The 26,256-nt window shown below is 35.6% G+C and overlaps 1 protein-coding gene across 1 annotated transcript in view; it reads left to right on the top strand.

Moving 5' to 3' along the window:
- Positions 1–4: 4 nt before the first annotated feature.
- Positions 5–26,256, top strand: part of arfgef2 (ARF guanine nucleotide exchange factor 2) — a 66,827-nt gene continuing 40,575 nt past the window's right edge. Inside the window, exons 1-15 of the mRNA XM_087306882.2 lie at positions 5–347; positions 8,770–8,800; positions 9,100–9,223; positions 11,070–11,216; positions 13,674–13,853; positions 15,665–15,959; positions 16,044–16,205; positions 16,292–16,410; positions 18,599–18,732; positions 18,907–19,141; positions 19,303–19,402; positions 19,795–19,934; positions 24,159–24,267; positions 24,348–24,537; positions 24,608–24,719. Of these exons, the coding sequence (XP_087163008.1) occupies positions 182–347; positions 8,770–8,800; positions 9,100–9,223; positions 11,070–11,216; positions 13,674–13,853; positions 15,665–15,959; positions 16,044–16,205; positions 16,292–16,410; positions 18,599–18,732; positions 18,907–19,141; positions 19,303–19,402; positions 19,795–19,934; positions 24,159–24,267; positions 24,348–24,537; positions 24,608–24,719 (2,244 nt within the window). The 5' untranslated portion in view covers positions 5–181. The remainder of the gene's footprint in view (positions 348–8,769; positions 8,801–9,099; positions 9,224–11,069; positions 11,217–13,673; positions 13,854–15,664; positions 15,960–16,043; positions 16,206–16,291; positions 16,411–18,598; positions 18,733–18,906; positions 19,142–19,302; positions 19,403–19,794; positions 19,935–24,158; positions 24,268–24,347; positions 24,538–24,607; positions 24,720–26,256) is intronic.

Below are 26,256 nucleotides of genomic sequence, written 5' to 3'. Positions count from 1 at the left end.
TCACGTGACGTGACGTGCGGCCAACATGGCGACGCAGTGCTGAGAGAGCAGCGTCCAACTGGCCCCGACGGAACCAGCGACAACATCGGCCCCTTCTGGCACCTTCACGCCCCTGCCAAACCGCAGGGAACGGGCCAGCGATGACGGCCTGACGGACCACTAAAATCACGTCGAGCGAGAGATGAAAGAACAGGAAGCGCTGGCAACACATCGACGGCATACGCAGACAGAAAGCCTGAGCACCAAGAGCATGTTTCTGTCTCGGGCGCTGGAGAAAATCCTCGCGGATAAAGAGGTGAAGCGGAGCCAGCACAACCAGCTGCGCAAGGCTTGTCAAGTGGCGCTAGGTAAGCCTTTTCTTCATTTATCTCCTCTTAGGCATCGAAACACACACCTTTGAGATGCTCCATGAAATGCTAAATTAACAGTAAAGTCGGGTTAGCCAGCTAACGTCACCCAGCACACGTCACTGCCAGGAATCTGTTGTGTGTAATTTTACCTCCGCTTGTCATTGCCATGCTGTACATCGGCTGTATAATGCTTTATTAGGGATGAATGAGATGTTGACTAAAGAGAAAGCGGCATGTCTGGGTTTTGTTTTGGTTACGCGGAGCTGTTAGCATGTTCTGTTAGCAGGAATCAGCTGCTGTATTGTTAATCATGTGTGGTGTAGACTTGACAGGTTGGCGATTCACTGCTTAATTATTGATTTGGGATCGCTTGCTGAATTTTGAGTGGCATTTTAAAGGATTAGTTCTTCATAAATTTAAAAAAAGAGCTATTTTCATTCAGGTGTGACAGACCTTTTTTTCCATGCACAATGTTGGGTACTACCAGCATTCATTGGTCATATGACAGTATCAAATTTCTTGTCAAAAGTGTGATCATTTCACAAGCTTATAACACAGTATATGGTGTTATCTTGAGATCGCCATAAGCTGTAAACATGATTACTTCAACAGTTATTATAATTACAAAACAATTGTATGTTTTGTTTTATTGTATTGAGGAAAAGTTGGTTTTATATTCACACATTAGATCATTCTCATTAATAATATAATTTCAAAAAAGTATTCTTTACAAAGTCCTAATTGTGAAATCATTTTAGCAGCCAGTGAATAAGATAGTTGTAAAGCTGGTTTTATATTCGGATATTCAGACGTTCTCCTTAAAAAGAAGATAGTTTCAGAAAAGTATTCTTTCCAAAAATCTAAATAGGGAAATCATATAGGCAGCCAATGACTATCAAACATTGTTCACAGTCAATTAGCACTATGCTAATGTTGTTTTGAAGTCATACTTGCATGCTAATTCTGATTGAATATTCAAAGTAATATGGTAAACAATATAGAGACTTCTAAATGAACGAATGTGCGAATATAAAACTAACTTTACCTCTATCAGAATAAGAAAGTACAGCCTTGTTCACAGTAGGGATGCTCCAATGGATCGGCCGTTAATCACATTTAATGACTCGATCGGTGCTCTCCTATCTGGCCGATCTTATGAACCGATCGCAGGGGTTTGAATAGTTAATAATATAACTTCTAGTAATATACTTATCGCAATAAACAGTAGTTTAGTAAAGAAGCAGTGGATTTTTAGGTGTGCATTTTAACTTCTTCAAATATACACTCCAAACTTTTTCTTGATTGAGACATGTTGAATTATTTTATTATCATCATCTGCATTGTTTCCAAATTCCATTGTTTTTAATTTTTCTTGTCAGTTTTTAAATATGTATTAGATTATTTTATATAATTATATGCATTGTAATTATAAGATTGAAAAATTAGAATGGGTACTCTGTATCGGCTGATCACCTAGGCAAAGAATCGGTACATGGTATCGGCTGCAAAAATCCTGATCTGAGGATCCTTATGTCACAGTCAAATAATTGGGCTGATGCTGTTTTGAAGCCATACTTGCATGTGATTTCAGACCCAATATTCAGAGTACCATGGCAAACAGTATAGGGAGCATGTCATAAGTTCTCACTGAACGAATGTGCCAGTTTACCTCAATCTTTATTGCATATAAATGTGCAGAGTAAACAAATGTTTCAAATGCTAATTTTAAAATTTGCAAATGCTTTATAAAGTACAAGAGGAAACACTTTTAAATTAACTCTCGTAAGAGAAAGTTGGTTAATGTATTAACTAACATCAAAATTGAGAAACTAAGCTAAAAATGTCACTGAAGTTATTAATGTTAGTTAAAAAATAAATAAATGTGAGCTTTATAAATTATTAACTCTATTAATAAAACCCTTAATATGCTAATCTGATAAATTAATTTGACCTAAGATTAATACATTTTCTAGGTAATTTTCAGCAGCAGTTAAACTTAAAAAATCCCAAAAATTTACAGTTACATCGCAGTCATGTCATAGGCCGAAGTAACATGCATGTGAAAATATTTATGTTTAACATTTTATTATTTAAATGATTTTTTTCTAGAATTTGTTGCTGTGATGAACACCAGAGCAGTTCCAGAGATATGGATGTGGCATTTGCAGTTAAATCTCAAAACATTAACATTATATTGAAACATCTGTTTATATTTTCCAAACCCACTCACCACAGAGTTATGGGATCGAAAAAAATGTCAATCTGTGAACATTTGTTTTATTTTAAATGAGGAAAATAAGCATGCATTATGGATGTGACCAAAGAAGCAAGTTTACAGTATACAACATACTTCATTGAAATTCTGTGAATTTAACTGCACAACACAAAAGATACAATGCTAATCAAAATGATAGGAGTTGGCTCTGTAGAACAAACATGATTGATTTTATTTCATTTTACACTATTGCATTCACAAGGAAAAAGCTTTGTTACGGATGTGACATCCCACTGTTATGGATATGACAGATGAAAGTTGCCACTTGTGCGACTTTGGTAAGTCAAATATAATTGTTTAAAACATTGACAGGGATATTTTTGAGTATTTTACAGTACTGTGAAATACAAGCCTACTCAAAAAATGCACATAGGGTTTCGCTATTTTGGTGAAAACTTTTTTTTTTTTCCATGGCAAGGTTGACATTACTCACCACTGTGAATCCAACAATCTGAATAATCCTAAAAGACACTTTAAAAGTATAAATAATATCTATAAACTGTATTTTCATGCCCATGATAACAAAATCAGTCGTGCTGATCAGTATCAAGATGTATTATAATGTTGAATTTTGTAACATCTAGCTTTTACTTAAAAAAAGATATCTTTTTGCTACACAAAGTGAATAAAACTGCTTTTCCTTGCTGTTTAACAGGCTTTTATTCATGTTATTAAAATGGTTGTTGACCTAAAAAGTTCAATTCTGCTGTAGTTCAATTTGTGTTGAATACAAACCTGTATTTTAATTAGATATGTTTAGATATTTTAATTATTGTTGGAAACCAAACAAATGACCCAATACCTTATTTGAAGTTGCACTGAAGACAATTTTCTGTAAAAAATAAATATTAGTTCTTTTTTTTTAATATTTCATATCAAACATCCACAAGTCTCTCTGAATTCCTGGTTGTTTAATATTTTCCACAAAATAATTTCCTGTTTTTATAAGTAAGCTGGCAATGCAGGTTAGACTCATTTGACTCGTCCCGCCTGCGCTCCATTACTTATTTACTAGGTTAATGAGCACATGTTGAGACAGGCGGATCCTGTTTCTGCGTGAGCCTTTCCAAACTCTAACCTTTGTTCTGTATTGTCAATCTAAATCTAATTTGAACGAAATAAAAAAAACGTTATGCTTTACTCTGCACTCATGTAGTTTGGTATTTTTGACCCTGAAGAGCTGTATAGTGCTCAGGCATTTTTCTATTAAAATAATTCTGCTTCATCGTGGGTTTGTTTGAAGGCTCTCAGATGTAGTACAGTCAAACAGACACTCCCTCATTAGCCTGTCTTGTGAGTGAATGAGGCTGATTACCATACAGACCTGTTTACACAGTCCACCGGTCACCCGGATTCACTACTTACATAAAGTTTAAGTATTCACTTAGTGTGCTTTTGTTGCTCTACCTGGATACATGTGACACCGCTACAGTTTCTCATTAAAACGCTGTTCATAGAATATTGTGTGTATGTATGTTGTGAAATGTGTTATTGCTTAAGTTCAGTTTCCTGTTGGTGGCAGATGGCCTGGGACCTGTCTGATAATGAATAATGATACATTTGTCGATTATTCCTGAATGTCAAAGAACGAAATAATGACTCGGTATTAATGTTAAAAAATTAATTATTATTCAATATTATTAATTTTTATTTTGAAGAGATTGTTGGTATGTGTGAAAAATAACTGGTAAGTATCTCGGGATTCACTGGGATTATCTTAACGGCCAGGAAAATTATGAAAAGTGGGTACAGAGCTGCCAGTGCTTTTTATAGATTTATTTATATACTATTTTTTGCACAAAATATTGTTTAGATTAGGTGTGTGTGAATAATTGAAATCGTATCAAAATCGAAATTTGGACGTATACCATTTCTAAATAGTAGTATGCTATTGGAACCAATATTTCCTATTTCATGGCAGTGTCACAAAAAGGTTTATGATCAATACATGGCAAAACAAAGATCTGTGGACACGTAGAAAAGTACACACAACTACTTCTAATATGTGGTCAAGCAGAACATCAAAGCATTATTTGAGTTTGACGACTAGGGCTGTGTGATTAATTGAAAGTAAATCGCAATAGCAGTTAATCGCAATTGGCTGCAATATAGAATATATATATGTAAAGAAAAATAACGAATAACATCTTCAAAACCAGTCCGCTATGCTTCCGAAAATAAACATGCTATTTCTGTGAGGTTGTCGTGAACTATGCCACATTACACTTGAAGAAACCATTGAATGTTGTGTCATGACGTCCATTAGTCGTTTACCACTACCCAAGTCACCTTAGGGCTGGGCGATTAATTGATAAGTAATCAAAATCGCTATTCCGAAATCCGAGCCTATAATCGATCAAAAATTTTCAGGACATTTTTTCAGTTACTTTTCTTAACTCATGTGGAGTCACGTGACCCCGCTCTGGTAGGATTTTGTTCGCTTTGACTCGTTGGATGGAAATGCTGCTTTATTCGCACATCTTTCATGCGATAATCCAGTTTTGCGCATTGAATTCGTTCGCCTTTTTGGATGAAAACATAGCTAGTGGCAATGATTATAAGCTGCGCTAGAGATGCTTTGAGAGAGCATGTTTTCCATTACATTAAAATGATTATTTACATAAAATTTATTTACAGAAGATGCAAGAAATGCACTGTTTAAATATAATTTACAGGATATACAAGAGTTATTTTATTAAAAAGATATACTGCTTATTTTCCACTTTTATTATGAAAAACATTTAAAATAATGAATTTTGTTTCCAAAAGTGCAAGTTATTTAGGCAATGTGTGCTTTAATTTAGGTTATTCAACGTTAATGTTCAATAAATCATAGATAATAGATAAAAAAAAATTTTTTTGCCCTCAAAGTTAGCTGAAAAGGTTTGTACAGTAAATATGCTAAAATATGGAATATGCTAAATTTGGAAATTTCCATTGTAGGCAAAATTGCCCAACCCTGCGACACCCTACGTCAAGAAAATCATGTCGAAATTGTGTGATCTGACCGAGGCTTTAGAACTAGCCAATTATGAGCACACTTTCGTTCTGCCAAATCAGAATTGCGCAACTGAACTACCCCTCAATAAAAAATGAAAAAAGAAAACAAAGAGGAAAGCACTGACAAGTGGGATTATGGCGTCTGCTCCTTCAGAAGCATTATCAGATGAATTAATATAAAAGAAAAACAGAATTTGTAATATGGGAATATTTTGGTGTCAAAGTCACAGACACCAAACAAAAACAGGTCATTTTTAAGAGCTGTCGCAAAATTGTTGCTTGCATATTATTGAGCTGAAGCTTGCATTATATTAAAATCAGCTTAAAACTTGAATTAAACCGTAAATCAAATCACAATATCTGTCAAAAAAATAGCAAAAGGTATTTTCCCCAAATCGAACAGCCCTATTAATGACGCACAGACATAAAGTAGCCTATTCATTTGTTTAGCCATAGGTCTGTTCTACAGACAATTTGTTACACCTTTACTAGATGATCTTTATTTATTTTTTACCTTATGTCTGTTTTAGAGCATGTTATAGGTCTTTGATAAGGATCTAATTGTTTTCCTTGGAAATATCTTTCAGATTTGCACTGTAAAACATCTGTGTGTCAAAATAGTCATTAAAAAATACGCTTAATTGATCAAGAAAATTGTGATATGTTTATTTTACCAATATGGCACAGCCCTAGTTTAGATCATTAGAAAGCTAAATAATAGTCAGATTGTTGAATTACATTTTTAACATCTAAAATGAAGTGGAGAAGAGATCAAGACCCCATAATGCATTTTGAAACTGTTAATCTACTGAAATTACTAGGAACAAAATTACTACTGAACATTTTTCTATGAAAATGCAGTAAAACGTGGTCAGTTTAAATTAACTTGTTATCTTGAAATTAAACAAATTAACAATGTGCATCATTATAAAAATGAAGTCAACTTGACTATTCTCTTTTTAAAGTGTAATTTATAAGTACGTTCTGCTTTTATTTTGACAAGTTGTCCAGAAGATGCTTGAGTTTTTTGTTTTCACATCAGTTTATTTAGCCATACACACACCATTCATCCACAATTTCCAAATTTCATTCCTGAATTTTTTTAAAACTGTGCAAATAATATGGCCCAATAATTCTTGCAAAAACTAAACTTGTCATTTTTATCTGTGGAAGAAAGAACAGCTGTGAAGAATGCAACTGGTCATGGTTTCCTGTGATAAACTAGCTTTGTGTGAGAGATTTAAGCTGTTATTCACTGATCATTTTCTCCTCCAGTGAGCAGTTAAGCTCTATGACTGGATCAAGTTAAGCTCGAGATCAAGATCTGTCTGATTTGTGAATGAATCATTCAGACCTGTCTTGTGAGCCAGATCCACAGATTCCTTGAAAGGACAGCATAATAGGACAATTTATTCAAAGATTTACCATAAGGGTGGGTTGAGATAGTTGACTATTCAAAACTACTATTAACAACGGGTTATTAACTACGAGTAAGGTTTTTTTGTTTCGCTAGTGGTGAATCTTCACATATAAGGCTTTTTAAAATCCCTTTTAAATAATGTCATAGCCACTACAAATTCAGGAAACTCGCTGTCATATTTCAACTTGCCTGCTGTGAACAGATAAGATGTGTACTCCAAAATTTTTTTGATTGTTTAAACTTATTTAAATAGAGCTAAAACAACACAATTCTTTTCACAATTCACAATTTTTTTGGGACAACTTAATTGTTTTATGTTCAATCCACTTCAGTTTGTCAAATGAATTTTTTAAAAACGAAAAATTTTAATTTAACTTAATTCCTTCACGTTACACCAACACAAATCGCACACGATTGTGTGAAATGAAGCTTTTTCTTCAGTGTGATGATTCTTATGTTATTCACAGTCTACAGGTATGTTTGTTAGAGATGTATCATGCAGACTGCAGAGATTAATCTATTTTTCTGGAGTCTTGGGTGTCTGTCAGAATGCAGAAATGTAGCCTTTGAAAGTAATGGCTTTCACAAACATGCAGAAATAAAAAGATTTCTCATCTAACATGACTGCCGTGCAAGCCGGCTGGATGTAATCCTTTTAGAGTCATCTTACAGTTTATTTGAAACTTGTAAGTTCAGATTCAATGTGAGCAGAATAAAAGCTTTTTTTTTCCTCAACAAAGATCACGGATGTTTAGACTGCATGAGGCTGAGTATGTTACAACAGAATGAGCATTTCAGAGGCAATTACTGCTTTAATTTATGATTTTGAGCACTTGAGCTAAAACTTAGATTGAACTTAGCTTTGTGCATATTATTGTCTACTCATAATATAAAAATTATTTGCATTCAAATGGACTTCATTATTTCCTAAATGTTAAATAATAAAAGTTAAACACTGTGCTTGAACCTTTCTGTTTTCTGCTGGATGTGAAGTGTTTTTATATTAGAAAAAGTTTAAGTTTTTGCATTCCTGCTGCTGAGCTGTAATTTCTACCCCATTGTCCTGTTCATTTTAATATTTTACTGAACACAAAAGCTCAAGTACAAACCTAGTAGGGCTGCATAATATATCATTTCAGTATTGAAATCGCAATATGCACATGATATGCAATGTTGAATTGGGAAAATATTGGACTTGGAGTCGGAAAATGAAACCATAACGAAGTAAACGATAATGATTTGCCTGTGTTTTTAAGGCTTTTAAAATGTTTAAAGCATTCAGGCACAAGAGATTTACTATTGTAACTAATAAACAATAATTTATTGAATTCTTTATAGAGTAAAGACTATGCAGTTAAATTATTTAATTAATTTCTTTACATGAATACAATTGGACTACCCTGAAACCAAATGCATGGTTTATTTCCTATTTTTTCTCTTCTCTGATCTAACATTTAATAAATTATTCACACTAATATAAAATCATCCTTATTGATCAAAATCAATGAATCCTTTCCAAAGGATATTTATATCACATAAATTCTAAATACTGAAATGTCAAAAAAATGTTTTAAATATCCTGCAGCCTTAATTTCTAGGCTCAAGAACATGTAAATAAATGATCCTATATTGTAATAATTTTCAAAATTCTCCTGTCTATTTGCTTTAAAGAGAGGTCACAAAATTGATGTTAATTGATCTTTTTTTTGCCTGTTTGTTTTTAGATGAAATCAAGCATGAACTGGAAAAGCAGAAGTAAGTTTACATCTCTTTTAGTAACATGCAGCATCCATTGAGCAGTGTCCTGTGATGTACATTGATGTAATATTAAAATAACGCTTATTGTTTGTTTATGAAAAGGCTCTCTGAAGCTTAATGCATCATCTTTATTCTAAACCATTATGGTTATGTAATCATTTCAGATTTCCATACTGAACAAAAAGCCCACTGTAACACTGAAGGGCTGCTGACTGAAAGATTGGAATGTTTGTTATTTAGTGAAGTATATTTCAGTGCCGTTTGCTGATATTTTCTGTGCATCTTGTGTGTATCAGGGACGGCACTGTTGTTCCTCCCAGAGCCAACTACATTGAGGCTGACAAATATGTCCTGCCTTTTGAGCTGGCATGTCAATCCAAGTCTCCACGTATCGTCAGCACATCTCTCGATTGCCTACAGGTATGCAGAGTCTCTCATCCACTTCTTCTGTACTCAAGGCATTGTAGGTGAATGGGGTTAAAACCAAAACAACTAATAGTTGTCGTCATCATTCTTTCTCAGCAGATTTATTGATATTTATATCACAAGTTTTTTAAAAATTGGTTTAAATATGCAATAGGTTTATATAATTTTATGGAATAATTTGATTTAATGTGAAGTTTTAGGTGAAGTTGGGTGCAAAAATTTAAGATTTTAATATTGATTTTTTAGACTTTATATGATTAAAAGATTTTTACAGTGGGCTCTTTTTTGTTATTACATAATTCAGAAAATACTACAAACTGTCAGAAAAAAAGCTTTTTATGATTTTTTTTAGTAAGATATTGTAGGGGTTTGTAGTTAATCAAAAATTATGTTTCGATTTTGATTTTGGCTTCTATTGATTATGAAAAACATTAATCGAGATAAAACAATTATTGCATTATATACCGCCCCTTTCCAGTTGTACACATTTGTTGCTCTGCAAAGCTCAGTTCCACGTGAGTACTACTAAAAACATGTACAGTAATGTAACATTTGTAATCATTCATTGATGTACATTCGAATCATTCATGTTTTTCAAAGTGCAAAAGAGATCTCATTTAGTGTGTATGTGCTCAGCCTCAGAGACGAGCAGAGCACACATCTAAAGTCATCTTAATTTGATCGCTTTAATGGTCAAATACATGTACATTTTTGTCAAAACGCTGTGATTAGTGATTAGTCATATTAACCCTCAATTATGTAACAAACAAACAAGTTGAGGATCAAAAGACATGTGAAAGTGAAACCATAAATCAGAACTGTACTGCTCTTAAAGTGACAGTGCACAATATTCCTGCTGCCGACTGTTTTTATCATTATTAATTGAACAACAAAAGGAGAAAATCACTCACTGCTCTTGATTTATATTTTCCCCTTATTTATGTTTGACGCAAAGATGTTTTTCAACCCATTTCTAAACATAATAGATTTAATAACTCATTTCTAATAACTGATTTCTTTTATCTTTGCTATGATGAAAGTACATAATATTTGTCTACATATTTTTCAAGACACTAGCATTCAGCCTAAAGTGACATTCAAAGGCTTAAATAGGGTAATTAGGCAAGTCATTGTATAACAGTAGTTTCTTCTGCAGACAATAAAAAAATATATTGCTTAAGGGTGCTAATAATATTGACCTTAAAATAGGTTTCAAAATATTTAAATCGGCTTTTATTCCAGCTGAAATAAAACAAATAAGACTTTCTCCAAAAGAAAAAAAATATTATAGGAAATACTGTGAAAAATTCCTTGCTCATTTGGGAAATATTTATTTAAAAAAGTGTAATCTTTGGTGTAAGTGCTGCTGAAGTTAAAGTTTCCGACTGAATTGCAAGAGAAAAACACATATTGTGGAAACAACCATTTCAAATATGTGCTGTAATTAAAATCTACAGACCCAATTTAAAAGTGCTACTGGGGAAACACTTGAAAGTGTATTTCAGATGTTTTCTTTCTATTTAGATTGAAAAAGTACATTTAATAGAAAGCCAAAAGTCTGAAAATTCACAGGTACATGAAAAAAAGTGTTTTAGCCTTCAGTGTTGAATGTAATACAGCTATTGCTTATGCACTTGGTTGGTAAAGAATGGCATCTTCTGCAAACTCTACATCATGCAAACTGTGTGAATAAATTAGACATTTCACCTCGAACCAAATGATTCCACATTTAATTATACAGATGCTGGAATTTGCTTTTGTAGTTCACTGATGTTTCACTTGTGTTTCTGTTCTTGCCAAGGCTGTATCTCCTCACAAACCTTACTGTTATTGATCACAGAAACTCATTGCGTATGGGCACATCACAGGAAACGCCCCTGACAGCGCAGCACCAGGGAAGCGACTGATTGACCGTCTGGTGGAGACCATCTGTAACTGCTTTCAGGGACCCCAGACTGATGAGGGCGTGCAGCTTCAGATCATTAAGGTGAAACCGCTATCCATCCGATCCATCAAACCAAAAAGTTTTATACCCAATCGGCACTCCTTGATCCATATTTGATGGCACATATAATTTAGTTTTACAATATGCTAAACACACTACAAAGACATAATCTAGTCTATGTATTAATTCATTTGTAAATATTGTATTTATTGTTGATAATTAATTGTTGGAAATTGCATGGGAATAGCTTTTGTTGCTGACATGTTGTCAAGTAAAATGATATGATATGGTATATGCAGTACATTATTTTAATAGCATTTTACTCAAAGTTAAGAAATAGCGCAGCTGCTTTCAACATTTGTAATAACAATGGTAAGGTTTTCATGAGAAAAAAAATCTGGTTTTTAGAATGATTTAATGTTGAAATATTTGTCTTTCAACATCTTATTGTGACCAGTATTTGAGTACATGTAGAAAACCATAAATAATCATACTACATTAAATATTTTTAATTATAATAAACCTATTGTTTACTGTAAGGCTTGAAGCTTGCGCTACTATTTTGAACCAATAATCGGAAACAGAAAGCAGTTAAAGATGGCGTGTTTAAATCCATTATTTATCTGATTCCATTGTAATTAATCTGATTCCATTCAAAGTTGTCATTGTCATTGGTATAGAGAAAGAATCTCAGCACCTTAAATTAGGCAAAGTTGTTTATTAATTTACATGTTTAAATATACTTACAGTAGAATGAAACAAACTAACATACTGAATAGAAAAACTTAGCTATAACATATGAACTGCTCAGCAACAAAGACGGTTAAGCTGCCTTTGTTAGCATATGAGGCTACACAGGTGTGCAAAGCTGGGTAAAAGCCATTCTCTCCGATCAACAGTTACCTTTCCTCTTTATACCCTGAGCAAAGCATTGTCAAACATAAGTGAAATACCAAATCCCCAAAATCAGCTGAATGTCAAAGTAAAGTTGAGGACATGAAGTGGGGGAGAAGTACATTAACATTCTCTGCTCAGGCCATGACTCAACAATAGTAAATAGATTGTATATTGAAATACATCAATGTCTCACTACAGTGCTGAAGTCATAAACTGTCAAATGACACCAAACATGACAAAGTTATATGAAAGGAGATCACGAGCAGATGAATTGTGTATGGTGAAAAGCACATGGTTACTGTAAGCAAATGGCAAAGATGTGTATTGGAGCTATGAGGAACTCTGCCATGCCAGGAAGACCCAACCTGTGCTTGGAATGTCTCAGTAGTCCTTCATCAGCATAGAAGGAATAGTATATAAGAATTTTCTCAGCTTACTTTGATAAATGTATAAAACTTTTGGTTTAACGGTTAATGGCGACGTCTTAGTGGCAATTGTAGAGTTTTTAATCATCAAATGATTCTTGTTCTAAATATGACAGATCCTTTTTTGGTGTAGAAAAATTTGCTATTACATGTCAATTCAACATCTAAAACAAAATTTAAAACTGTATTGCACTTATTATTTTGATGCATGAAAAAACCTCTTTGACACAAATAATACAACATATTAAATATTTATCTCATAAATAATGTGAGTAAATATTATTTAACGTTACATTTCGTAATAGTAAAGTCTAATTTTTTTTAATCTAATTTGTTTTGGAGGAAAAGTCAAGAAAAATGTAATTTGTAATATATCTGTTTGACCTTGCAATAAGTTCACCTGGTCACCGCATTAAAGTACAAAGTGATTTCTTTTATCCATGTTCAGCTCTTATCATTGATAGATTAACATGCTCTGTGACAGATCTACTAGTCCAGTTCTGTACAAATGGAGAGGGAAAGCAGAGTACAGTGCATGGAGAGTTTAGGTTTGCACTAGGGGGTTGGGCAGCCTCTTGAATAAAATGTCACCTGGGTCGTTCAACAAGATTAGCTTGCAATAAGATTTACCACTGAGAAGTGTACACAAGATCACGTGATTATTTGAGAAGGCCTCATTTTTAAAGACATTTTCAGTTATTATTTACATCAGTAATCCTTTAAGCAATCTCCTGCAGGAAGCACATTTGAGTGATGTTCAATTTAGGTTTTATTAGTTAATACTTTTTTCCAGTTTGAACTTAATTTGAGTGAGAAAGTTGAGCATAAATTTGAGTGTTTAGGTATTTGGTTTGTGCTCTCTGGTTTGTCAATATTTAGTGATCTTTACAAGTTTGTGATCCAATTAATGTTTCAAAGATCATCTTGAGCTTCATTTTAAGTTCAACATCTGAATATTAGTAGAGGGAACACTCATTATGAATGTCCCAGATTTGCTTATTTGCTTAGTGACCTATAAAAGGCTCAGAGTTTGACATTTTACTTTAGATTCTCAAAATCCTAAAATATATACATAAAAGATATTTTTAATCCTATATTTTCAGTGTTGATTTTTATTCTGCCTGCATGATTTGAGATGTGTGATTTAACACTAGAGATCATTGTGTTTTTTTCACAGGCTCTGCTGACTGCTGTGACATCACCACACATAGAGATCCATGAGGGGACGATTCTGCTAACTGTGCGCACCTGCTACAACATCTACCTGGCCAGCCGTAATCTGATCAACCAGACCACAGCCAAGGCCACTCTCACACAGATGCTCAATGTCATCTTTACCCGCATGGAGAACCAGGCGGTTAGTATAAAACTTCTCCAGCTGCTGTACTTTACAGACTCAATAAAATCTATTTTGCTGTGAGGTGTCACATCTTACTAAAACTATAGATGCTATTTATGGGTTGGGAAAATTAGACTGATACTACAGAACTACAGTATTTTCATGGAGGATAACTATTTTATCTGCATCATGGTGACAATTATATTTTAAAGTCATTTGTTGTGTTGCGCAAGAATGCACACGTTTGGATTGTTACCATATGAGACACATGTAAAGCAATTTTGACCACAACTTAAGCAGGGTCCATGGTTTTGGGGCCCCTAGAAACATTTCCTTTGTATTATGTGGATATTTGCAAGTATTGTGATAAATTGGCAGCGCGTTTCTTTAGTTGTTTGTGTTGTGACTGATTTGCAGCGTTTCTTCAGTTGTTTGTGTTGTGAGACTTTGCAACATGTGTGCTGTCAAATTGATGAAGATTGTTTCTTTATTTGAGCTCTTTAATATGAACTTTTTAGATGCAAACGCAATACAGGCACAATATTCGACTTTTTTTTTTTTTTTTTTTTTTTTAAAGGATACAAATTTTGCAGTCATGCACATGTTTTGATCGCTGATATGCCGGTGATTGACACCTTTACCGATATCAAAATGCTTTTTTGATGCAATTTATACAGTTATACCTTACACCGATTAAAAAACTTGAGTAGGCCTATAGGCTACTATAATAAAGAAAATCTTCTCTGAATGTTGAACTAAATACATTGATGTGCATTGAAATACATGATAAATACTCTTGACACATGAAAGTGTAAATGTTGCAGCCCACAACAAACGTGTAAAATTATTGTGTGTCATATTTAACAAACCGTTTACTGCTAATTTGATGGTATGGATGTCACATGGATAATTGAATATTATTCAGATGATGTCATTACGCTGCTGTGCAGTCAGCCAATCGTTGCATTGCTGATTATGATTTCGAGGATCGATAGTTCTGTCCTTCACAACACATGCAGCAATCTCAGATCATTCATCCAGACATTTTAATCTCATTCGCAAACCTGTTTAAAGAACCAAATTGACAAGAGATCAGTTATCAAGATAAACAGATCCAGGATCTGCCAAATCATCTTAGATCATTTAGGCGAGGTACGAAGAACAGACACCAGGGCTCTAGGCATGGGCAGGGGTGGCCTGAGCCCACCCAAACGTCTGTCTTGCCCACCCAATCATAAAGACAGCAGTACATCCTTTTATTTGACTTTTCTTTTGTATGATTTGGGATTAGATAAAAGCAATTTGAGATGGGCTCTGTGTTGAAAAGTGGACAAAGGGGCACTGAAATCATAGCCATATGTAAAAAAAACCCCTCTATTATTATATGCTATAGTAGCCTTTACTTTAAATAAATCTTAACATGTGCTTTGTCGTTGTCCATCATCACATAGCATTGTCCAAAAATTGCCCACATGGGATTTCTGTCAGCCCACCCATCTGTGGCTGGCATGAACCGGGCCTGCTGAGGACATGGTAATACACTTCTGTCAAACAATATCAGAGAGCAGGGATACTTGCTACATTACTATGCAGATGGCTTTAAAAAATGCTCGACCTTGTATCCTGTTTTAATTTTAGTAAATAAACAAAAAGGACTTGATGTGTTCTCTGTAATATGGCTGTGCACACACTATTCCTACACACACTTCTGTCCAAACAACTTCCCAAAGTTGAGTTTGCATGAAAGGGACCTTTTAACCAAACCAAGTGCAACTTATTTTTGTTCAATGAAATACAGTTGATTTGACTTTCTGATGACTCTTTTTCAGGCTTTAGAAGCTCAGGAAGCAGAGAAGGAGCGGCAGCGTTTACAGCTGCGCAATCCTTCCCCAGTATCCAGTAACCCTTCACCTGTCAACCAAAATCCTTCTCAAACTCCTGGACGGGGATCGGGATCCCCATGGATGGGACGAGCCTGCTCTGAACAGAACGGTTCGCCTTGTCTCAGCCCTCCTGGGGTCCCCTCTACTCCCTCCACCCCTCAAGACTCATCCTCCATCAACAGCCGGCCAGAGGAGGAGTTTGCCACGGATAAACAGAGCACAAAGGACATTACACATCCAGGTATGAGGACGGGTGCCTTTTATGGATTCACTCCAAATTCTGGCAATGCTGTAGATGATCTATTTGTTTTGACTGTTTTTAAAGATGAGGAGCTTCAGGAGTCAGACCAAACGACTGTCGATCCTTCTGTGACGGGAGGTGTTGAAGGAGAGGAAACGCATCCGCAGTCTGAAACAGAAGCAGGTTCTGAGGTCCTGGAGGAGACAGAGCCGGACAGTGGATTGGGAGACAGCTCTGTGGAAGGAGGTGCGTCATACTGGAGATAGGTTATTGTAGCTTTTATGGGGATCTATAACTATAGTAAGTCACACCCTCTTCTGTTTCTGCTACAGGACTAGATCAACATTCTGACTCAGAAACCAGAATGCCGCCCCCTGTTGTCCGAGTTGACACACAGCAGATGAATGGAATGGTGGATGACCGCGGCTCAGAGTCCTCCACAGACATGCTGGTGTGTTTTTTATGCATTTGAATGAGCTTATGTAAAATATTTGGGTTAGTAAATTTATTTTAAAAGAAATCAATACTTTTGTTCAAAAAGAGTGCTTTAATTCCTCACTATTACCATGAATGTTGTATAGCTTGAGGTCCTTGAGGCCCCCCCGCTCCCTTTGTATTCCTTTCTCATCTTTTCTGTCTCCTAAAATAAAGGCGAAAAACCCCTAAAAATATATTTAAAAATAAATATATGTATAAAAGAATTAACATTTCAAAAATGCTTTTTTTCTATTCATCAGAAATTACTGAATGAAATTAATCACCTTTTTCACAAAAATGTCAGACTTTATATACTTAATGTTTATAATAGTACATAAAATAATGTTTAAAAATTAATTTTTATACTCATCAAAAATAACAGAATAAAATACATCACCATATGCACAAAATTATAAAGCAGAACGAAAGTGTTCAGCAGTAAAAACGAGAGCAATAGCCAATATTTCTTGAGCAGCAAATCAGCATATTAGAATAATTGTTGAGAGATCGTTAATTTAAACTGGATATTGCATATTGCATTAAAACAGTTATATTCATTCAATATGTGTTTTTGACTTAATAAAAACAACCTTGGTGTTCATAAAAGATATTCAATATATTTACATGTTGTTATTTAAATAAAAAATGTATAGACATTTCATTAATACATGCATGGTAAACTGGCTGTTTAACTATAGTGTTAAAATTTTAAGAATACATTTGATCAAGGGATTTTTACCAGATACTGTTTTAACATACAAGAATAACCCATGGTTATTTGCTCAAAGGTGAGGACCCTGCTCAATGTTTGTACTGCACAATTCCTCTTACAGTAAAACAAATTCTACTGGATTGTTCTGCTTGGAATGATTCCAGAAGACTTTTTATGAAATGAACTCTCTTAAAGGGCCATGACACCCCCCACTTTCGGCTAAAGTTTACTTCAGAATTTTTCCAAAAGATGCATGATTAATGGGCGTGGAGCTCCGCGAGCATCGGGCAGGAGTGGGCGTAGCCAGCAGGGGAGAACGTGAGCGAACGAAGCTAGCTCACAAAACGAGACAAACAGTGAGGAGACGCATGAGTTTATAGTTTACAAAGTTAAAATGCAAAGAAATGAACAGTGATTTAATTCCCTGCTACATTTGTTATTCGTAATTTCATATACACATAACCACAATTTATATCATTATAAAGATAAGTGTGTTCATGTAAACCCTATAAATGAGGATTCTCCCTCAATCCCCGTATCCAGCAGACTCAGTGCAGCAGGTCTCCTGACCTGTCTATTTTAACCGTTAGCCCTGCTGGTAATCTGGAGGATTTAGGCAAACACAGCAGCACAGTGATGTGTCTGAATGTGAACAAACTCCTGATAAAAGACAGCGTCCGCATTCTCTAATTCTCGTGCTGCTCTCCCGACAAAAATGCTAGCAGCACACACACATCTTTGCTATATGATCGGCCCTGACAAGATTGCGGGGGAAAACATGCAACAAACCCCGTGGATCATGGAAAAAAGGCATATGAGCCTTCATGAACGGCTAAATACTATGTGCCGTGGGTCCGTGACGTGTCTCACAGCTCGGGCTTGACTCTGGCAGCTCTGGCAGGTCTCATGAATAATTAAGCAGCCGGCTCTTCTCAAAGCATAAGAAAACTCCGCTATGAATAATAATGAGAAACCAACGCGTCATCATTGCACTTGCAGTACTGCGCTACGTCGCCGATTTTGATCCCACCCCAAAAATCATTTTAAACCCGGAAGCTGAAATTAGCTGACAAAAGCTCAAAATTATCCAGTTTTCTCCACATTTAAAGCTGACAGGTGCTAACATTGTCCTAACTGATGCTCAACACACACACATCTGTTAATATAGAAAAAAAAGTTCTCCAGGGTGTCCTGAACCTTTAAGGACATTTTTGGCAAAGTGATGCTAGAAACATTTTTTAGATTTTTTTTATCAAGTATTAGCACTAAAAATCGTATTTAATGAATGTAGTCACTTGTTTGTTGATTTTTTTTATTTTTTTATTGTATATTTATTATTAAAATAAACAAAAAATATTGCCATGAAAATAGCTTTGATGGCTGACATGACATTAAATAAAAAACACATAACATTAACTACAGTCTGGTCTTTTGTTTCCTGTCTGAGCAGGATGCAGAAAGCATTCATGGCAGTCAAACAGCTGCGCGCTTCTCCCACATTCTCCAGAAAGATGCTTTCCTTGTGTTTCGCTCGCTCTGCAAGCTCTCCATGAAGCCTCTGGCTGATGGACCACCAGACCCAAAGTAGGATCATTTATAGATCTCATTTTATGTGCAAAACTTTGTAAAATGACAGTCACATTAGATGATGAATAGTGACAGAAGTGTGATCATAAAACATGTTGCTTTAGTAGATGAATTTTGAATTCCATTCCATTTCAAAAAGATCCTTTCATTGTCGTTGTTCTGTCCTTTCAGGTCTCATGAGTTGCGCTCTAAGGTTGTTTCTCTGCAGCTGTTGCTGTCGGTGCTGCAGGGCGCTGGACCTGTGTTTCGAACCCATGAGATGTTCGTGAACGCCATCAAACAGTACCTGTGTGTGGCGCTCTCTAAAAACGGGGTCTCCTCTGTGCCTGAAGTATTTGAACTGTCTCTTGCCATCTTCCTCACCTTGCTCTCCCACTTCAAAGTGCACCTTAAGATGCAGATCGAGGTATGATGTTCAGATTCACTGTCAGTTTAGACGTGCTTCAAAACCTTTTGACCTGAATGAATAATTCAGGTTTTACAGACAAATCAATTCTGTATGTTTGATTTTTGTTTTAGGGATCAAATGAATGAATACGTCCATTTTTATTTATTGGTTTCCTTTAGGTGTTCTTCAGGGAGATCTTTCTGACAATCCTGGAGACATCGTCCAGCTCTTTTGAGCACAAATGGATGGTCATTCAGACTCTAACACGAATATGTGCAGGTTGGCATGTCACCTTTGCACATAACACACACATAAACACACAATATGGTTGCTTTTAAATGCCTGTGTTTTCACTTTTTCATCTACACTACACGACCATTGAGCCTCTGCATATGTTGTAGTCATTCATTCTTGACACTTTCTGTTAGCATAATGATCATAAGAGAAAGCTTGACGAATCCGAGAACAATAACAATAGTCCAGAAGACCCAATAGTAGCACCTCTGTTTTCAAAAATCATCATTTTGGTCTGTTTACACTGAAACTCAAGGAGCAGTGTGGAGTTTAGGCATGTTTTAAATACAGAAGGTGGAAAGTAAACACAGACATGTCACAGATTATGGCTCATACGTCAAAGCCAATGCTGAGTCGCTCTACTGTTCTTTTCACAGACGCACAGTGTGTTGTGGATATTTATGTTAACTATGATTGTGATCTCAACGCTGCAAACATTTTTGAGCGGCTGGTAAATGACCTGTCTAAAATCGCCCAGGGGAGAAGTGGACAGGAGCTGGGCATGACTCCATTACAGGTGACTATCATCATGTTTAAACTTCAAACATTATTGTACTTTATATCACCAGGTATTCATGCTGCATTGAGAAAAATTAGTATATTTCCATTTTATTTAGAAATAAAATATTTGGAAATCTAAAGGAATCATGAGTATTAGAAGTGCCAGAAAGCACATTTAAAAGGAAACCCAAATAGCACAGACATCTCTGTTTGAAGTTCGATTTTTGTATGACACATAATGTCATATTTAGATCTTTATTTTTTAGATGTTTTTTTTTTATAAAAGATGTTTAAAGGTTCTACAATTTTTTTTTTCAAATAAACGAACATATTGGTCATTATGAGCAAACAGTAATAGAAATGGATGATAAATATATAAATGAGCCATTTCACTCGAGTAACAGTGGGATGTGGCTGTATGTATCGGCCTATACTGCTGTATACAGCCATATTGCACTGCTAGTCATGTGATTTGCATTTATACAACAGTTTGACAGCATAATCGTGTATATAAAAAGAAAATCATACATGGAGAGTCTAAAAATCTTTTTGTATGAGGAACTACTTCTGCTATTCTTTCACATCTGCAGCTGACATCAGATCAGCAGAACCCATTGCTTCTTCATGGCTTGAAATTGTAACCAATTTAGTCACATATGCGTCCGAAATTTAATCTATGCGACCTCATAATATATTTGAGAGCATTTGTGCATCTGCATATAATGGGTGTAGTGTGTCTGGTTTTGTTTTTTTCTAAAAACGTGCTGAATCTCTGTTCCCTGCCGCTATATATATTGTTAATATTAGCTGTCAATCACTCGAGGCTTTCTGCTGTCAGATGACAGGGAGCTTTTGTGACCGCGGGAAATGCAAACGGCTGAAGAGTGAAAAGTACACCACTTGACATGTGGTGAATGTTGATCCGCAAGCTGAGATCAATCGAGTGTTTTCGGAGAAGGTGCTCGAATCTCGATGCGTTGAATTCACTGCGTGTTCAATGCAAATTTTCGCTAAATGTAAAATCTAATACTGTACACATCATCGAAGAAGAAGCTCACCTTTACTAAGTTTACGCTGAAACTGCGACTCATAACAAAGAGCGGTATTGCATCGGTGGTCATTGCGAGAATCCTGCTCTGCCTGCTCATAAATTGTTGCGGTTGACTCGCCTGCTTTCCACAAACACAGAAAAATGAAGATCAGCTCATAACAAGCCTGCGCATTTAAAATGACACAAACCGAAATCAAAACTTTTAAAGAGGGATAGAAGTGAGACTTTTCTTACTTTCTTTTGTCCGTTCTTACTTGAGGTGTATATTTATTTTCTATTTAGTTACTGATGACTGCTTTGCAGCTTTCAGCATTGAATTTGAATTATTTATTATAATCTTTCATTTGTTTTGTAGAAGAAATATTATTTATTAAATTGACATGCATATAAAACAATAGTGCAAAAGAAATATTTCTTACTGCAATGCTTCATTTCTGTTCAATGCAAACCATAAATTTATTTTTCATAAAGTAACAGACTTTTACAGCAGATAACTCTCATTCAAGCACATTCAAGGCAGCATCAAAATGAGAAATGTAATTTATTGTTACTATTATTGTCATTTTCATCATCATTAATATTCTGTGATATATAGATATTTATTTTGGAATTATTGCACACAAATATCAATGTCATCTCAGCATTAGTTAGATAGTTGTTTCTGGTTTTTGTTAGTCCTAATTGATGTTGTTTTTAAATACAATAAATCACTTAAAATACAATTTGCAATGGTGCTCATTCATGGTCCTAAATATTTGAAGTTGGGAGCACCAGTGCTACCAAGTTAAAAAGGTCATTTCAAGACCTGTACTTCACAAACGTCACTAGAGCTAGTATTTGAATGATTTTGTACCATAATGTTTAAAGTGATGACAAAACAGGTGATTTTTCTGACATTTTAAGATTAATAGGCTGAACAGCATGAAATGCCATTAGTCTACAGAGATTTTCCAGGATTTCTGTGTTGCCATCTGGAGATCACAAAAATAAACCAGTTAAAAAGCCAAAGCAATGCAATCACTACCAGATTACTCTTGTGTTTTCGAGAAGGAAAAGCGCAAAACACATGCTGGAATTTTTCTTTCTTTCTTTTTACTGAACTAGTCTGCAGTAATGAAAACAGGAGACTCATTAGAAACAAACAGATGAAAGTAACTTGAGGGTTATACAAAGTGACCAACACCAATTACATACATTCCTGAAATGCGAGTCCCATTTCACACTTGGTACACTAGTTACTATAGTATAAATACAGCACTGCAACATAAAAAAAAAGATCGTCTTAGAATGTCACCGACCAATTTTATAATATTTTGATCATTTGTTGTTGGAAAACACAGCAATCTTTTCTCCTGTAAGGGCTTAATATGCAGTCTCTGTCGCTATCTTATAGATGGACAATTTCAAACATATTTGCTCTGCTCAGTATGACAAACTGATTGATATCGACGTGCTGTAGCTCAAAAATTACAAATATTTAAAATAGACATTATCCTTATAAATAAACTGCATAATTGCAATCTAAAAAACTATATTCTCGCCTAAAAAGCCTCGAAAGTGCATTATGTTGTCCAACAGCTGCAATATTTGTCAAACTGTTGATAGTTTATCAATCTGCTTTCACTCTATATGGGTGGAGTAATACAGAAGGGTGAGGAGGCTGTACGAGTGTGGTTATTGCAGAATATCTCTCAGCCATTCTATCAGACATTCAGACTGTCAGATTCGAGAACTGTTATTTATATTTATGCAACAGTTCTGTCTGGATCTCGAATCTGATTGGCTGATAGCCGTGATATGTTTAAGTAACATAAGCATCCGTACAGCCTCTTTACCCTTTGTGTATTACTCCATTCACATACAGCCAGCAACAAGCAGACACTACAGTTTGACAAATATTACTGTGGTTAGACAACAAAATAGACTTTTGAGGCTTTTTTTAGTCGAAAATCTAGTTGTTTAGATTGCGACTTTGCAGTTTATTTGCAAAAATAGTCAATAGTATCTGGATGCAGCCTTTATGATGCAAGCTGAGACTGCATCACTCAGCGATGCAACGTCAGACACAATGCAATCAAATGGAGCTAGTGATGTCACTGTGATGGGGGTAGGGTTAGGGGTGGGGTTAGGTGAGCCAGTTAAAAAGCATTGGATGCAGCCCAGATTGCACTGCACAAGGTCTGCAGCCAGACCTCTCTCAGAATAGTGCCTATTTTCAAATGTTTACAATTTCTAAGAGCTCGTCGGCCGCCAAAGACGGTTGACTGTGTCTATCCACAAGATGGTGCCTGAACCGCATAATAAGCCCTTGTTCAGTGTGTTCTCTTGAGCATGAAAAAAAAGCTGAAAAACGGAAGCCTTGTGTTTTTTAAGGTGATTCGCATAGTCAATAAGAAGCTGCTAATAAGAAGCTGGATTCAGCCTTGTCCCTCCTTATCGCAAACACAACAGCAGTCTGGTGAGAAATCTCTGTAGACGAATGGCATTTCATGTCACGTCAGCCTTATAATCTTAAAATGTAAGAAAATTTGCTATTTTGTCATCACCTTAAGGGGGTCACACACCAGAAGCGCCGCTTCACATTACGCTATAGAGAATCACTCAAATACTAGCTCTAAAGTGAATCATTCAAATACTAGCTCAGCCTGCAGCCTCGTGCCAACGCACGCCTCCCACCAGTGCTCATATACAGCCATAGCACACTGCTACGAGTGTGATATTGCTCATATATAATACGGTAATTTAAGCTGTTTTAGAAGAGTTGTGTTATTTTGGTTATCCTTTGAAATAAATATACAGTTTTTAATATATATATATTAAAAATGTATTTTTTTTTCAAAGAATAACCAAAAAAAAAGCACAAGTATCTCTTCTAAAACAGCTAAAATGACAGGATTTATGCAGTTTATATTTTAAGAATACCTCGTTGTTAAATAACTAAATTTCAAGTAGTTAATCTCAAAAAACGACAACATGCATTGTAAGTTTACTAAAAACTAAAGCTTGAAGTAAAAATGTGTTTAAAAAAGTTCTTTACTTGAATACTTAAAAAAAAAAAAAGTAAAAAAAATTTATTTAGTCAAGTGTGGCATGTAGTTCGGTAAAAATATGCAGGATTCAAAAAGAATTTCCAAGCCACACTGCTGTTTAACTAATTGAGAGCTGATCAGTTACTGATTCCAATCGCAGGAGCTGAGTTTGAGAAAGAAAGGCCTGGAGTGTCTGGTGTCTATTTTGAAGTGCATGGTGGAATGGAGCAGAGACATGTACGTCAACCCCAACCTGCAGGCTAACCTTGGTAAGACAACACTGGGATTTGTCTTAATCTCCCATAACATCAGAACCCCACTGGTGTAATACACTGTTGTTGTGGTGTAGGTCAGGAACGTCCAGCAGAGGGCGACAGTGCTGACGTGAAGCTGTCTGAGCATCTCTCCTCTCGCAGAGATAGCGTGAGCTCTCTGGACTCCACCGTGTCGTCTGGAGTTCAGCAATCTCAGCCTGATCACCCCGAGCAGTATGAGGTCATCAAGCAGCAGAAGGAGATCATCGAGCATGGCATTGAGCTGTGGGCTGACTTTTTTTGTTTTGTTTTGATTTTATCTGCTTCTTTTTCCTGAACCTTGTCTGTTTTAAAGGTTTAACAAGAAACCAAAAAGGGGATTGCAATATCTGCAGGAGCAAGGCATGCTGGGAACTTCACCAGAGGACATTGCACAGTTCCTTCAACAGGAGGAGCGATTAGACACGGTAAATGAGCCGATATACTTCATTTGAAATTAAAGAATGAATATATTTGATGTTACTTTGAACAAAACAAATTTACTTTAGAGTTTTAAGGGTGTATTTTCGTTGAAATTAAACTCTACTGTTCAGTCTATCGAGGTCAGGCATCAACAAGTGAAAACAGGAAACACTTTGAATAATACTGCATTTGTTATAAAACTGCAATGTTCATAATAAGAGCAGCATTTCAGTCTTTTTAATATAGTTTCTGCCTTTCGTCCACACAAAACTGCCGTTGCTAGTGCCATCAAACACTTTTTTTTTGTGTAAAAATCACAAAACGCCACCCCTTTATAAGCACTATTACAACAAAATGTGGTAATGCAGCATCAACTAAAAAAAACAAACCATTACACATGTCAGATATTTTTAAATACACCATGGTGTCTGACTTCTGGTGTGCTCCAAATGGGATATATTTCCTACCGAAGGGCACTTTGGAGTGCAAAAAATCATGGCCGCCATATTGAAGTGTCATTCCAAATCAACGTGATCAAAACTGGCTATAGATATATACACAAGATATCACATACGTACCCTGAGCATGCATCGATAGCGTCGCCATATTTGTACAGTGCTCCCAGAACAAAAGTAATTTAATCACACTAGCCAAGACTAAAGCCAGTCTGAAGATGCTGGACTTTTGCGCTTTGTATGAATGAAATATGACAACAAGACGCTGCGGTGCTAGAAACTTGCATTATTGTCGGCTAAGTGAAGTAAATGATAGTTTTTGAAGTAGCTTATAAGGGTGCCTGATAACATAACAGTGCCTGTGCCTCATGCATACTGTCCACCCTAAATTATTGAATATTATAAATGTTATATACCATTTAGATCAGAAGGGTGGATATGCACATTGAGACGCAGGAATATTGATGGTTCATGGAGTCGCTCATAATGGAGATTCATTCACAAATGAATAGAATTAGAATCCATTTGAATAAGAAGTGAAAGCAGGTGAGGGGGTCTGTTTCAGGACATGGATTAGATCAAATTTAACGGGTAGGGAGGATAATACATTTCCATGCACACAAACACGCGCTCATTGTCAGCAATGCCCAGGTGATCACTGATCCATCAATGTAGAAAAGTGACGTAAATGATAATTTTATATTAAAAATATTAATCTAATCTAATGCGACATCTAATGTAAATGTCTATGAAAACTGGCCCTTCGAAGGCCCGTTTAGAATGAAGGATTTTGAAATTATTTACTGTTGGGAAGTTGTCCTTTGAGCAGAGAAGCTGATTGGTGTCACACACTGCACTCAGTTTGGAAAGACTTGTCCCTCTGCTCTAATCCCTTCAAAGGCACCCTCCGAAGTGATTAGTATATAGGGATGAGCCCTTCAGAATAGAATCCATCCTTCATACACGTGTTCACTGTTGTCTTCTGTGATTTTAGTGTATTCTGCTGCTGATTCTTCTGTCTTTGTTTACAGCGCGCCCCTTATAGGTGTGGCTTACATATTACAAACCCACTAGTTTGTCACAATTT

The sequence above is a fragment of the Danio rerio genome, chromosome 23 (genome assembly GCF_052040795.2).
Source record: "Danio rerio strain M-AB ecotype USA chromosome 23, GRCz13ab, whole genome shotgun sequence".
Taxonomy (NCBI): domain Eukaryota; kingdom Metazoa; phylum Chordata; class Actinopteri; order Cypriniformes; family Danionidae; genus Danio; species Danio rerio.
Note: the sequence above shows the minus strand (reverse complement) of the source record. Positions and strands in the feature narration are given on the sequence as shown.